Source organism: Girardinichthys multiradiatus, chromosome 19, assembly GCF_021462225.1.
Source record: "Girardinichthys multiradiatus isolate DD_20200921_A chromosome 19, DD_fGirMul_XY1, whole genome shotgun sequence".
In the NCBI taxonomy this organism is placed as follows: domain Eukaryota; kingdom Metazoa; phylum Chordata; class Actinopteri; order Cyprinodontiformes; family Goodeidae; genus Girardinichthys; species Girardinichthys multiradiatus.
Genome location: NC_061811.1, coordinates 1779633 through 1795170, shown reverse-complemented (window position 1 = coordinate 1795170; position 15538 = coordinate 1779633). Strand labels below are relative to the sequence as shown.

General features: G+C 41.4%; 1 protein-coding gene and 1 pseudogene across 4 annotated transcripts; one reads left to right on the top strand and one right to left on the bottom strand.

Annotated features, from left to right (window-relative positions):
- Window positions 1-607: 607 nt before the first annotated feature.
- On the bottom strand, window positions 608-14370 carry LOC124855977 (semaphorin-4E-like). 4 transcript variants are annotated; one of them, XM_047346143.1, is made up of 16 exons: window positions 12483-12563; window positions 11684-11783; window positions 10222-10367; window positions 10024-10086; window positions 9824-9919; window positions 9435-9534; window positions 7867-7977; window positions 7623-7768; window positions 7368-7543; window positions 6110-6260; window positions 5802-6024; window positions 5618-5736; window positions 5370-5536; window positions 5249-5298; window positions 4890-5154; window positions 4594-4808 (listed from the first exon to the last, which is right to left on the bottom strand). In XM_047346143.1, the coding sequence occupies exons 1-16, from the start codon at window positions 12540-12542 to the stop codon at window positions 4673-4675; spliced, it is 2109 nt and encodes a 702-aa protein (XP_047202099.1). In that variant the 5' UTR covers window positions 12543-12563; the 3' UTR covers window positions 4594-4672. The 4 variants fall into 4 exon arrangements, with proteins under 4 accessions (XP_047202101.1, XP_047202099.1, XP_047202100.1 ...); XM_047346145.1 differs by lacking the exons at window positions 4594-4808; window positions 4890-5154 and adding an exon at window positions 608-2616 and having other exon boundaries at window positions 5207-5298; window positions 12483-12570; XM_047346144.1 differs by lacking the exon at window positions 12483-12563 and adding an exon at window positions 14326-14370 and having other exon boundaries at window positions 4594-5154.
- The window catches only part of LOC124855575, a 32620-nt pseudogene continuing 30727 nt past the window's right edge, over window positions 13646-15538 (top strand).

Below are 15538 nucleotides of genomic sequence, written 5' to 3'. Positions count from 1 at the left end.
ATAAATTAAAGATGTACTTACAGGTATAAAAATCTGTATAACAATTGATTCCTAGACCGTGTGTATGTCTGTTTTCACCCCCTGTATGTATATATATTCATGCAGATAAACAATATAGAAATGTACGATTATCATTTATTTCTTTTAGTCCAGTGGTTTTTTTCAGTCTATTTCTAAGCAACATTATGTCATTATTTTATTAATTTCTCTTCTGATTTATCACATAATTTGTTTTCTCTTTATTCCAAGAAATCAGCTTCGCCTTCCAGACAGCAGAAGAGAGCCTACAAAAGAAAAAGGAAAAACAGAAACAGTGGAAAAATACTGATGGAGACTAGCAGAGCTGCAGGGAAGGAGAGAAAGTTTAGTCCATAGAACCCAGATCAAGGCCACATTTAAAAACTAATGTCAGGCTTTTTCTCTCTGAAAGAGACATGCATATTCTCTTCTGTTATTCATTTTATGTTAATATGTTTTATGATTTACTGTTTTACAGTAAAAACAAAATGAAGGAATTCACTCCATTCAGGTATTTTATACAGTGCGATTAAAAAAGACAAAGCACCTCACAAACAGAACCAGTTAAAATGAGGAAAAAAACTGTTTATTTCAATCATATCAAGAGATTTAAATTTTATTACACACATTCTGGTTTAAATTATGGCAAAGAACAAACATGCAGAATTAAAAGGGATACGTAGAACAGAACCAAACCCAAACACAGAACCTACAAGTGCAGTGGAAGAACAAAAAGTAAACCAACGTAACCAACATATCTTAAACGTATAGACTGGAAAAGGTGCTGACCATGTCTGGCAGAGGGTGCAGGATCCAGGTGAGGTTCTGGCCCAGGGGTCTACAATCTGCGGCTCTTTGGACTGTCCACAATAGCTCCTATTAACTTTTGCTAAAAATTATAAAATAACCAACTGAAGTTTTTAAATGTAAACTTAATAACAAACGTAGGTCTTAGCAGTTTTTTTTTCATCCAAAACGGTAATAGTACCAGCAATAAAAGTACCAGTAATATTGTTTTGCCCTTTTTTCTTGCAAAGAGATTAGATCAGATTAGATTAGATTAGATTAGATATTTGTTGCCATTTGCACTGATACAGGACAGATAATGGAACAATTCAATGGAACAAAACATTTTATAAAGTCAAGAGAAAATAACATTTTGAAAAAAGTATAGTAAATAATACAAATATACAGATTGTGCGTTGACACGGATTATTATATATTACACAGAACGGATGAAAGACAGAATGATCATATTATTGCACCACCATGTCAGATAGTAGGTCATGGTGATATTGCCCTTAAACATGTATGTTGCATGTTGTTGTGACCTGTGACGTATTTAACTGTTCACTGAGTCGGTGACTTCTGAAGTGTTGTATGAGCTTCCCCCTTAATGTCCTGTGAAATCAGTCTAACACCAGAAGGAAAGAAGCTGTCGTAAAGGCGGGTCACTGGCCTGTGATGTCTCAGGTCATATCCAGAGTCCCTCCACCTAAACAGAGCATGACCCGTATGTTCCCCTGAGAATGCTCTGCACTTTCCTCCTGCCCCACTGTGTGTACATAGCATCCACGGAGGGAACACCATATGCACACAGTGGGGCTCCGTAAATCATTGATTATATTTTTTAGAATCAGCTTTATTGACCAAGTTTGTGCACACAAACAAGGAATGTAACTTTGGTTTCATATGTGTACAGACATTAAAAATAAGTATTTAAACTTTAGAGAATAAGCCTAACCTTAACCCTACAGCAGTTATTTATGCTCCATATATCAGCTATGCCTGTAATTATAAAAGTCAACCGTGAACTCTCAATCAGTGAAATGAAATCTGCCGTTTGCTCCGTTCCTGATGCTAAGGCCAGTGGCTGCATCCTTTCTGCTCCACATGACAGATTTATCTCGAAATGAGAAAACATTCTCTGATTCTAGCATGAAAATAATGTGGCATCATATCATCCTATAAGTTTGTTTAAGGTTGATCAAAAGATTATTGCTGGTGTTGGTGAACAGATAAAAGATACACTCTCACTGATTCACCTGGACCAGTCCAGCTTCATTCCCAGCAGACATTGATTTACAAAACACAACATCTTTTAAAAGTTAAAAACCTCCCTAATTCTGTTGTCAGTTCCTTAGATCCACAGGAACCTTAGACGTGGGACAGATTATCACTAAATTGTACCTGGGTTTTTGGAAGAAGTTGCTCTTGAAGAAAATCTTGATCCCTCTCACAAGGATTGGATCAGGACACTGGACTGTTTGCACCATGTAGGACCCATGGCAGGTCTCAGCTTGTTTTCTCCATATGTCCCAAACAATCAGAAGAAGGATGCAGCAGAGAAATCAACTTTACTCCAGTCTTCTGCTGTCCATCCTCTTACTTTCAGAGTTTCAGTCTTTCCTCAATGGTCTTCATCAAGTCCAACTTCATGTCCAAGAGTCCTCTTTTCACTCTTTGTGTCGATGCGCTCACATCCACCTGTTGCCAATGCTGAGAAAGCTCTGCACTGGCGGCAACATGATTCTGTCACCACCTTTAAAGTGATTTAAGGTACACTTCTTCACAGCTTCACCTGTGCTGAAGATAAGACTGAAACAGAGATGGTTGATCATTTATGCCAGGCCAAAAACACAGAGCACATGATTATAATTGTTATAAAACAAACACTTCAAATGAAAACTGCTGTTTGCAGTAAAATGAGTCTGTTTTTCTTCACTCTGCTTGATAATCTATCATCATCACTAAACTATTAAAACATAAAACTTGTTTTACAGCTAAAATATTTGACCATGACTACTAAACACTGAAACCCTGTTCTGTTGCTAAATCAGGTCTGGTTCACAGTTTGTCTCATAGCTTTAAATGACTTGTAGAATCAAATGGTCTCTGCTGATTTTTTATATTTTGGACATACAGGGGTTGGACAATGAAAGTGAAACACCTGTCATTTTAGTGTGGGAGGTTTCATGGCTAAATTGGACCAGCCTGGTAGCCAGTCTTCATTGATTGCACATTGCACCAGTAAGAGCAGAGTGTGAAGGTTCAATTAGCAGGGTAAGAGCACAGTTTTGCTCAAAATATTGAAATGCACACAACATTATGGGTGACATACCAGAGTTCAAAAGAGGACAAATTGTTGGTGCACGTCTTGCTGGCGCATCTGTGACCAAGACAGCAAGTCTTTGTGATGTATCAAGAGCCACGGTATCCAGGGTAATGTCAGCATACCACCAAGAAGGACGAACCACATCCAACAGGATTAACTGTGGACGTAAGAGGAAGCTGTCTGAAAGGGATGTTCGGGTGCTAACCTGGATTGTATCCAAAAAACATAAAACCACGGCAGCCCAAATCACAGCAGAATTAAATGTGCAGCTCAACTCTCCTGTTTCCACCAGAACTGTCCGTCAGGAGCTCCACAGGGTCAATATACACGGCCGGGCTGCTATAGCCAAACCTTTGGTCACTCATGCCAATGTCAAACGTCGGTTTCAATGGTGCAAGGAGCGCAAATCTTGGGCTGTGGACAATGTGAAACATGTATTGTTCTCTGATGAGTCCACCTTTACTGTTTTCCCCACATCCAGGAGAGTTACGGTGTGGAGAAGCCCCAAAGAAGTGTACCACCCAGACTGTTGCATGCCCAGAGTGAAGCATGGGGGTGGATCAGTGATGGTTTGGGCTGACATATCATGGCATTACCTTGGTCCAATACTTGTGCTAGATGGGCGCGTCACTGCCAAGGACTACCGAACCATTCTTGAGGACCATGTGCATCCAATGGTTCAAACATTGTATCCTGAAGGTGGTGCCGTGTTTCAGGATGACAATGCACCAATAAACACAGCAAGACTGGTGAAAGATTGGTTTGATGAACATAAAAGTGAAGTTGAACATCTCCCATGGCCTGCACAGTCACCAGATCTAAATATTATTGAGCCACTTTGGGGTGTTTTGGAGGAGCGAGTCAGGAAACGTTTTCCTCCACCAGTATCACGTAGTGACCTGACCACTATCCTGCAAGAAGAATGGCTTAAAATCCCTCTGACCACTGTGCAGGACTTGTATATGTCATTCCCAAGATGAATTGATGCTGTATTGGCCGCAAAAGGAGGCCCTACACCATACTAATAAATTATTGTGGTCTAAAACCAGGTGTTTCAGTTTCATTGTTCAATCCCTGTAAATGTGAAGTTAGTTTTGGCACAGAGAGGTTGGTTCAACTGTTGAGCATTAGTAAAAAACAAAAATAAACCCTGCTTATTTACATGAGGAATACATTTTAATGAAGATGTTTTCTGCGGAGTGATTATCTGTTGGTGTGGCTGGTATAATCATTTCAACACATTAATCTGACACTGCGCCGGTTTGTTCATTTAGTCTGATCTGAAAGGTGTGTGGCACAGCATTGTCTCTGGCTAGCTCTCAGACGATTTGGAGTTCAATTCTGGCTGTGCAGGCAGGGGAACAACATGTTTATTCTTTTTAAATGCACATTCAAGAAGGTAAACATATAACTTCTTCTACATTATGTTATTGTTACAAGCATAGATAACCACACTTTAATAAGTTGAATCATTTATTTTTGCATTGAGCTGCACATGCATGCAATGCTGCACAAAGCGTAACAAAGGGGGTAACTCTGTTACTGAACTGTAAAGCTGTTTTCATTGTTAGTCTCCGCCCTCTCCTCCTGCCCGGTCGCTACGGTTCCCTCAGTGCCAGCATCCCTCCCTCTGTTGCTACAGCCAACATGGTTTTGACATTTCTGCCTGCACCGTCTGCACATGAACAGCGCACCCATTACAACACCAGCAGCTGAGACGCTGATGGCTATTTCCTGGATCCTGTTTGGGCTGTACCTATTATGAACCTTAACAAGGTACCGGACCACTGCCGTCCTGTGCACTCTGCCTTTAACGGCTTCGACTGTCTCACAGATGTAAAGGCCAGCATCAGTGAAGGAAGGTGTTACAACGAGGCCCTGGCTGAGCAGAATGTGTCGGGGACTAGGCTGGAGGACCTTATCAGAGAATCTCCAGCTGACGGGGAGATTGGTGTTAGGGAAACAGGGGAGGAACTGTGCAATTCCAGCAGCGAGGTGGACTGCGATAAACTGCTTTGGCACTGTGGGAAAAGTAGAAAAAAAAACATAAAATTCTCCTACTACTTTCCTTACTTAGGCAAATGTAGAGCTTTATATGGGGGATATTTGACTTGCAATCAGAGCTCGGGCAAATTCCAACATCACCATCAGTGAGGCTCTGGATCCTGCAAAAGAGGAAAACCTCCTTTGGTCATAAACGTAACACACTGAACACGTATGTTTTTATGTGACATACATGGACGAGCTGGAAGCACCAACAACAGCGGCACACAGGCCTCGGAGAAGGTCCCAGCCACAATATGGATCTCTGGCTATAAGGCAGTCGTCACAGGATGGGTAGCGGCTACAGTCCCTCACACTGAGCTGAACAGCAGCAGTCCTGGCTCCGCTGTACAGCTGGCCCTACAGAACATCAGAGTTCAGGCATGTTCCTAGGGTTTGCTCCAGATCCATTTTATCCAAGGATATGTAGATGAAACCTACACTGTTGGAGGAGAGCTGAAGAAAGAGGATAGGCTGAGCATCCTGAAACAGCTGTAGTTCCTCAATGATTCGCCCTCCTTCACCATCATACCACACCCCCTTCTGCAGCCAACCAGAGCCTGGAGAAAAAGCCAGAGTTTACCTCTGCCTGATTTGTGTCAGATATGGACCTGCAGTTACTTACTCGTGCCAATAAACATGATCCTGTGCTGTTGTCCATCCAGGGAAGTTACTTTGTCAACAACAATTTTGGAAAACTGACTGGCAGACTGGACCAGCAGGGGCCTGCCTGTTATCGGTGTCACCACCCCCTCCATCAGAGGGTGGTTTTTCACAAACAGCAGGGTTGTGTCTGAGAGGTTCAGAGAAGTCACTACACCACTGGCGCGCATTTCATCGTTAATGCACTAAAAATACAGAACACAAACAGATTAGATGAGTCGGATCATTATCATTACATTAATTTTATATCAGTTTGGGTTTGATGCTTACAGAACCAGGGTAGGGGAAAGGCTCTGCTCCTCTGTATGTGACCCAGCTGTCAGAACTGCTCTCAGTCAGAAAGTTCCCCTTGAAAACTTGTCGGATGTCCGACAGCTTGTATGCACAGACAGCAGACTGACTGCAGGTGCTGGACGGCTCCCTGCGAATGATGTCCGGTTATTTCCAGCTCAAACACAACATTAACACTCGAACACTGAGGAAAACATTTAATAAGGTTTTTTGCAAGCTCACATCAGAAGAAGGAGGTCCAGGCTTCCCCAGTTTATACAGAAAGCCCCCCTGAACACCTCACAAAGATATTCAGAGATCTGCCCTCATCTTCTCCATCCCACCTCTGACTTGTAGGTGTTGTGTGCACCAGCTAAGAAAGATTATTCTCAAGTGGAAAATATTTAAAACAGCTGCCAGTCTTCCCAGGAGTAGATGTCCCAGCAAATTCCTCTAAAGATCTGAGCATGTCAAACCCAGAGAAATGAGAAAAAAAACACAAGCTCCTTCTCGGGCCTCAGGTATTCTGGTAAAGGTCAAAGTTCATAAAAGGAAAGTTGGAGAAAGAAGTATAGAGAGAAAAGAGGAGGCCTGCTCCCTCCAAAAACAATATGGCAGCAAGGCTCAGCTTTGCAGAGCTGCATTTGCATGAATGACAAAACTTCTGGAACAATGTCTGTTGGATAGATGAGACCTATGTAGAGATGTCTGGAGAACCAAGTTTTTGGAAATAAATCATAGCATATGAGAACAAACACCATACCGACTGTCAGACACAGTGGTGAAAGGCTCATGATTTGAGCTTGCTTAGTATCTTTCCTTTATTAAGTGGACCATGAACAGGACTAAAAATGCTGTGGTAGGACCTTCAGAGAGCTGAGCAGAAACTTTAATGAACTGAAGCAACGTGTTCTACCACAGCGTAATAGACTGGACCACTGCTGAGTTATTGCTGCTTAACGAGGTTGTACAAGCTGTTACATCATGGGGTGTACTTAGTTCTTCCACACAGCTTTATCTGTTTTAAATAAAAAGTGACCTCTGATGTTCTTTAAGAAACTGGTAAAGACAAGATAATTTTAACCTTAATGGCAGCTGAATAATGGCTGCAAGTTTTTTGACTTAATTTAATGGTGTGAGTCCAGCTGAGGTCTAGCTATGGACTGCATATTCACAAAGCTGCAGATGAAGAAGTTAACCTTGTCTCTGCCAGAAGGTGCAATATTTTCACATCCAAACCTGAAGAGATTCGACTTACGGGTTTGAGGTAAATGTCGCATAGAATATGCTGTCCATCAAGTTGTTCTCATCTTGGAGAAGAAAGACGTCCTGAACCAGAGATGGTGAACCTGCATCGCCAAATGGACAGTCCAGACGGGCTTTCAAAAAAGAAGTCCACCTTCTCTGCAAAGTTCTCTTGCCTCCTGAGTCGCTCTGAATCAGTACAAAGATCACACATTAATACTGATTCATCCGGTGTGTTAGAGGACGTTGAACATGTTCTGAGACCTACCTTACACACTCGTGCAACCCTCGACAGTCGCATGTTGCGGCGTTCCTCCAAAGCCTTCTCAGTGAAAAACAAGAACACGTTGTCATCTTCATTCATCTCTGTACTTTTGTTTATTTCAGGGATGTTTATGGAAATCATGGTGGGTTCTGAGATCAGATCATTCAAGATGGGTGATTAGATTTGGCAAGAAGATTTCAAAGTCAAAGAATAAAGAACCTTTAGCTGGGTCAACCTGTCACCTCACCGTTCAGCCAAGACAGTTTCCCTTCAGTCTTAATGGGGTTCTGTCCGTGTCTTTGGAAAACCATTTCTGTTCCCAGGAAGTTTGAAGCAGTGGCTGAATATAATGTGTTTCCTGCAGAGAAAACAGCTTTACATTTTCTGAAACTAATCAATACAAAAACATTCCTTTAGCAAATTCACTAATGTTGCTGTGTTTCTCTTGAACTGGGTGTGGTATGTTGTAAAGATGTCTTCAGCTGGACCAAAACCATGTTGAGGTAGAGCTTCAAAGTGTGAAAAGGAGAAACAGGACCGAGAGACAAATCAGAGTAATTATTGAAAATTATTTTAAAAATTGCATTTAAATTCAAACAGGCTGTTTATCAACTGATTAAAATTTCGGACCATAGTTTTAAAAAGTCAAAACCTCAGCATAAACCTGGCATTCCTACTCCCATGACCCCCTGATGGGGTGAAGAATAAAAGACTTTCTGTCTTTGGTAGGCAAGGCGTCTCACGGTGTTCCATCATGGCAGAAGTTAGTCGCCGTCAGATTCTGTGGCGGTTGGGGCAAAAATGTGAGGTGGTAGACCCAAAAAACCTTCACCTGCCCTGAGCCAAAAGATCCAACGGGCTCTCTGTGAAGATCCAAATTAGGGGTTTTTCTGATGCTGTCTGCAGTCCAACAACCATATGATGGCATCTGCAGGTGAAGGGCTTAAAGAAGAAAAAATGCCTCAGAGATCACATCTCTTCCCATGCCACAAACTTGCTTGTTTGGACTTTGCAAGGAAAACCAAACATGGAACCCTGATAGATTGAAGAAAATGTTATTCTCTGATGACAAGAACTGAACATTAGAAAGATTAGAAAGATCTCCCACTGGAGATGATTTCCATACAGCTCAGTGAAGGAGGCTCTATCATGATCTGGGACCATTTTCCTTGAAACGATAGAGCTTCAAGTTGTGCTGCATGTCCCCCTGATCTGAATCCTACTTAAAACATTTGGGGATGGATGGCCAGGGACAGATGTCCCTTCCAGACTGCAGATAACCTTCATGAAGCCATCTTCATCGTCTACTGAAAACACTCATCAAGCATGTCTAAACAAATGTATTTTGTCTCAAATTTGTGATGAACTGATAAACAGTCTGTTTAAGTTTGAGACCAACTCTTGCTCCTGTTTTATTTTTGTATTTTGAAGCCCAGCTTACAACCAGCAGCGCCACATGCAAATACCTGTACTGTCTTTTTCTGGTCTTAAGATTTTGAAGCATGAAGTAGATAATAGGATTTCTGGAAGGTAAGACGAGTACAGGTTCACTGATAGAAGATTTATGAAGGTCTGTAACTGTGTAAACACATAATCATGGGGATATAAGAGAACAATTAAACATTTCATCTGATGACGTTTCTCTGTGCAGGCCTAAAGACGGCACGCCTACTGTTTCGATATGGTTCACCATGGAGTCCAGAACTTCGGATACAATTAAAAATTCCTTCAAAAACTAATGAATCCAGAAAGGAAACACCTAAATCCTGAGTGAGATGTCATAAAGACTGGGATTACGAACAGTGCAGTACCAACCATTCATCAGGGAGGCAAAGTCTTGGTTGGGGTCAAAGGGGACCTTCCCCCTCCCATCCTGGATTATGGTTTCCATGGTGTCGTTTCCTCCGTTGAAGGTCTGGTGAAGAAAGTTGTAATTTTACAAAGTTTATTCAAAATGGGTTTTTTTATGCATGAAAAAGTTGAATTATTTAGAAATGTTACATCTGAGTCTTTCAGGCAACAGCTTCAGTTCTGAGGGTTAAAGAAAAAACTAATGCAACATTTTAATACTTTGGTGCTTGGTGTTTTTAAGTCCTTTAATGTCACACCTTTATTGCAATAAACTAAATTCTTCATCACACTTTCACAGCCAATGCTTCTGTTATAGGACAACAAATCTGGCCTTGGTTATGGAGAGAAAGTACCATGTATCTGCAGGCAGGGTTGAAGGCATTGGTTCCACACACCAGCATTCGGCCATCATCCAGATTGTACAGCATCCTGATGTAGTTTTCACAATCCTGTAAGAAGAACAGGCTTTTCTTCAAACAGATTATTTAAGCTGAGTGGAAAACTATAACTGACACCTGCTGGCTTTTACTAATTTTATTGTCCTACACTGTACCTCACTGCTCCTGCCTTTCAGCTTGCATCCAGCTTTGTCTGCAGAGCTCACTGTCCATTTGTTCTAAAAAAAAAAAACCAAATGGTGAAAACCAAGAGCTCTACATGTTTTTGGGAAAATGTTTATAAAAATAGGAAAAGTCAAATAGTATCTCATTGTGTTTTGAGTACTTTGCAGTCATACCAACCCAGATCCTACCTCACTAGTCTTTTTGGTGATGTCATTCAAACTGAGCACGACGACTTTTCCTCTCGCTCCGATGTAGAGCCGACCAATGTCGTCTCTGACCATCAGAGAGCTCAAACCGTCAAAGTCAGGCTCCTTGAACAGCTTCAACTTTACATCTGTGGGAAATAATCAAACCTGCATCCTCAGCTCACTTCTCAAATCATAGCATTTATATATATATATATATATATATATATATATGTATATATATATATATATATACATATATTTATGTATATATATTTTTATGGTATCCATTCCTAATGTTTTTGACATTGTAATGTGTTACCCCCAAAACTGAAACCTGATAGAAACGCGTATAACCTTTTTCCTCACAGTCTGACACAAAATCAGACTACGAATGTACAAATTTAGGTCTGTTCAGATTGCATAAGTTATTTTTATATGATCTATGCCAGAATAATGAGAGAAAGTTAAAGTTATTGATGATGTCGTGGCTTTGTTGGCTCCTGATTGGTAAATTCACAACATTCTACTTAAATAGAGGCACCCCAGGGGATGCATATTAAGGCAACACTTCAAACCATCTGCTTCATTGTGTGATATCATGGAAAAAATCAGTCCAGATATCAGAAAGAGAACAGTGACCCTCCACTAGTCTGGATTGTGACAAACTCCAAACAGGACTTCTTATGGTTTTTTTTTCATCAGTGGCTTTCCTTTTACCACTGATACTTGTGGAGTGTACGACTAATAGCCGTCTCTGCAGCTCCTCCAGAGTTACCATGGGCCTCTTGGCTGCTGATCTGATTAAAGCTCTCCTTGCCCAATCAGTTTAGGTGGACATCCATGTCTTAGCAGGTCTGCAGGTGGTCCATCCTCTTTCCAAGTTCAGATGATGGATTGAACAGAACTCTGAAAGATGTTCAATGTTTGGGATGTTGTTTTAGAACCTAACCCTTCACAACTTCCTCCTTGACCTGTCTGCTGGGCTCTGCTGGAGCATAGCAATGCAGATCCTATTAAGTATTTTAAATGTTTCCAACAGTTCCTTGGTCTTCATGATGCTGTTTGTTCTTTAATGTTCTCCAAAGAACCTCTGAGGCTAGAAACAGAACATCTGCAGTTACTTAAATTAAGCTACACACATGTGGACTCTGTCTACTAATTAGGAGACTTTTGAACTCAGTTGGGTTCCCTGGGCTTTCTTTAGGGATGTCAGACTAAAGTGAGCAGGATACATATTTATGCTACACTTCTGAATTTTTATTTGCGATGAATTTTAAAAATCTATGTGTTGTTTTCCATTTCACAGTTATTGTAGTTTATCATATACAATCCCAACTGAACACTAAAGTTTGTGCTTGGAAGGTGACAAAATGTGTAAAAGTTGATGGGGCGTGAACACTTCTGCAAGGGTTTGGACATTAAAGTCATTACTATTGTATGCACCCCCTCTCAGAGTCCTTACCTGAGAAGAAAACACTCCGGCGAGGTTTCTGGCTTTGCGCTAGTCCTTCATTCATGATGAGCAGGACATAAAGGAGCGCTACCTGACATGTCATCACAACCTACGCCAAGACATACAGAAGAAAAAAACTTTTTTTTGACAGTTGTTATTAACTCAGCAGATTATTTCCTTAGTTTCGACCTGATTTTTTTCCTAACTGAAAACCTCAGCTGTAGCAAAACAGAAACATTATAGTGCCTGGATTTATAAATTATGAAATGAGTCTCATTTAAATGAATTCAGGTCTTTCCATTAGGATCTTTAGCATCAATAAGGGCACTTAACAGCTTAGCTTATTGCATTTTACTATAAAAACAAGCAGGTCATGTTCTACATCCAAACCACCATGTTTTCTTTTTACCACGAAGTGCACATTTTACACCACAAGGTGGCGCAGAAAACCAAGATTCCCCCAACAGTTTTGACTTTATTAGTTTTAAGAAACTAATAAAGAAATTCACCATACGTTTATCATATCAGAAAAGGTTTTTTGTTTAGACTTAAGCTGTTTGTTTACAAATAAAAAGATGACACTATTTCCTTAGATTTAAACAATACAAATATGTTTATGATGTACATTATCGAATAAGGTTCTTAACAAATACATTTCATTTGGAATTAATAAAGTATTTTTGGATTTGATATGATTTTAAATTTGAAATATAATTTCCTTCAACACCCCCAACATAGCAAAAAGTGCCTTGTTTTGACTGAATAAAACTAACTCCTATAATGAAACAAGAAATATATGTTTTCTTACTTGTTGTAAGCGGATATGTAGAGACAAATTACTTCCGATAACTAAGACAAACCAAAACATGTTTCTGTTTAAAAGAAATTCCACCATTTAAACGTAAATAACTCTTTCTTCCAGTTAATACAGAAAGAAGCAAAGACAGAATCAGAACCTCTTGCTTTTCTGAGAGCTTTACTTCTCTGAGGAAGTCTTTTCAAATCAGGTTACAACATTGTTCAACATTGTCCCTCATTTCAGAGATTTGTCACTCATTTTTATAGCTTTATTACACATAGTGTAACTATTACCGACCATTATTTCTTGTAATTTTAATAATTAGAAAATTAGAATATTATGAAAAAGTTTTAGCATATTCATAGAAAGTTGAGAGGAAGGAAAAAGTGTGGACAAGGTGCAACAGGGAAAACTGCAGCCTTCAGAGGATTGTCAAGCCAACTCCAGTCAGGAATTTGGGGACGATTCACAAGGAGTGGGTCTTTTGGGGGTAGCAAGACGCTGCTAAGGATCTTTTAAATCACAGTGCTTACATCTGAAGCCTTTTCTTACATAAAAAGTTGAAAACATGGTCTGATGAAACCATTTTGTCATTTTAGATACTCTTTGGTCTACTGGAGGAAGGGTACTTTTTTGTTTTGGTTTCTTTACATGTTTTCCCCTCTCCGATCCACTTTTTCATCAAAGCACGCAGTTCATCTGGACAATGCCTAGAATGACCCATTTTACTCTGATTTTCAGAGAACATTAGCTGCCTGCCTGCCTCCTTTAATAATGTTTGCCTCACTGACTGTACTCCACACTGGTTATTTTGAATTACCCCCTTTTGATTATTTACATATCAACAGCATGTAATGTGTCTGTTAGATTCGTTGGTTTTATGTATTTTTTCTACTGCTAATAAATTATTTGACGTGGAGAAACAATGATTTGAAGCATTTTAGACACAGTTTATGAAAATGTGCACCTGGCACGGACACTTGGCAGTGAAGGACAAAAACAGACCTGGTAGTGAAAACCATAATGGACCTGGATAATGATTCTGTTATTTTAATTTTCTCTTGGTCTAGATTAGACCACGCCTCCTGTAGCTGTATAGGCCCCGCCCATTTGGACAGATGCTGATGTGTTTGTAGGTTACTCAGAGTGTGTGTGTGTGTGTGTGTGTGTGTGTGTGTGTGTGTGTGTGTGTGTGTGTGTGAACTGCCCAGCTTCGGATACTATCACCGCTTTGCACCGCAGCCAGCCCGTCAGGGCCCGTGTTCCCACAGCCGTTTCCCAGCGATGACCGAGAGTCCCGCGTCCAAACCTGTCAGCAGCGGGGAAGCGCGTCCACAGGCGAGGAACGGCTTCCTGAAGAGCTACCACCGCTGCAGAGCGGTCCTGGTCCCGGTCCCGGAGCAGCAGCTGGACCGGGACCAGGACCGGGACGAGGTGAGGCCCCGGGATGGGACGGTGGATGGTGCTGAAGCGGACAGAAGCGCTAACTGTGGTTTTGTCCCCGTGGGTAAAGAAGGCATCTACCGGAGCATTGCTCCTTGTTTGCTGTCTTCACACTGGCCACTTTTGGTTCCGCTTTAAACGGACCAGAGTTCGTTTCCCCCCTTGGTCCGATCCTTCTGTCCAGGTGTGAATACACTCAAGCGAACCCTGGTCCGGACCAAACAACCGGACCAAGACCCACTTTTTGAGGTGGTCTCGGTCCACTTCCAAACGGACTCTGGTGCGGTTCGCTTATGGTCTGAATACAAACTGGTCCCGATCCGAACCAACTACAAAAAGCGTACGTCTCTTTGGACCTAAAAAGCCACCGTAGCCGGTAGCAAAGGTGTGTGTTGTAAGGTAATCCTACCTGATAGCTGTGTGTTGCTTAGCAACGCTACCGGCTTGTTGCACGTAGAGAACGTCAGCGTTCAGCACGTAGAGAACGTCTGCGTTCAGCACGTAGAGAACGTCTGCGTTCATCACGTAGAGAACGTCAGCGTTCAGCACGTAGAGAACGTCTGCGTTCAGCACGTAGAGAACGTCAGAGTTCAGCACGTAGAGAACGTCAGCGTTCAGCACGTAGAGAACGTCAGCGTTCAGCACGTAGAGAACGTCAGCGTTCAGCACGTAGAGAACGTCAGCGTTCAGCACGCGTTCTCCAACGCTGTTCCAACATTATAAATGAAACGTCTCAAAGTCTGTGTTTAATGAGCTGCTCTTCAGCCTCACAATAATATTGCAGCTGTAATAACGGCATAAATATGCAGAACAGAGGAGCTGAACGTCTACAGGTGTTTTCCTCCATTTCCGGGTCTGTGCTCTGTCCCGCCCCCATCATTTCCTGGTGTGAATACACCCTTAGACGCAAAACTCCATTCAAAATATTCCCAAATCTAGAGTTTGGGGCCATTATTCTCAATTTGAACGCAGATGTAACTCGGTTTCAGTCCCTAGCGGCTGCTGTTTGATTCGGTTTACTTTTTGAATGGGATGGTGTTGCTGGGTGCCGCCCACTCAGCAGGTTTCAGGGAGCAGCTGCCATAAATCTGAACTGATACTCCTGATCGTGATTAGTGCACACTACCGGTGCCGAATCCGAATCTGGGCGTTTACACATGCACAAACTGGGATCTGCAAAGATCAGCAATTTAGCAAAGACAGTCAGTGAATAAATAATTTAGACATCCATTATTTATTGTGATGATTATATAAATGACAGTAAAAAAATTGCAATTCAAGTAGTAATCCAGTGATTGGCTTTTGTAGCACTGAGCAGCTGGTGATCGGTTCAGCCGATTTCTACGCTTAAAGGGCCCCATCAATGATGGTCTGGTTGGAAACGTAAAAATGTTTGAACTCAGAGTTTTCTGAGTTCCTGGTTGGAAATATTACAAGAGACTTTACAAGAGCGATTGAGATAATGCACACTTTGAAATGGCGATGATTGTGGTTCTGTATAATGTGTAGCTGCGACCTCTGACACAAAGAAAACACAGCATTAAACATCAGCAGGCAACAGGAAGCTGAACATATTTTATTGTAAGGATCAGCCCCTCTACAGGAAATACACGCAGCCTTGG

Bases quoted from the DNA above. Each gene is read 5' to 3' on its own strand.
- LOC124855977 (XM_047346141.1), bottom strand. From the start codon at position 12,542: ATGTTTTGGTTTGTCTTAGTTATCGGAAGTAATTTGTCTCTACATATC. The intron at 9,920-10,023 runs GTACAGTGTAGG...TTCTTCTTACAG, and splicing joins TGAAAGGCAGGAGCAGTGAG to GATTGTGAAAACTACATCAG. The intron at 6,261-7,367 runs GTAAGTCGAATC...CATCATTCGCAG, and splicing joins GCGACATTTACCTCAAACCC to GGAGCCGTCCAGCACCTGCA.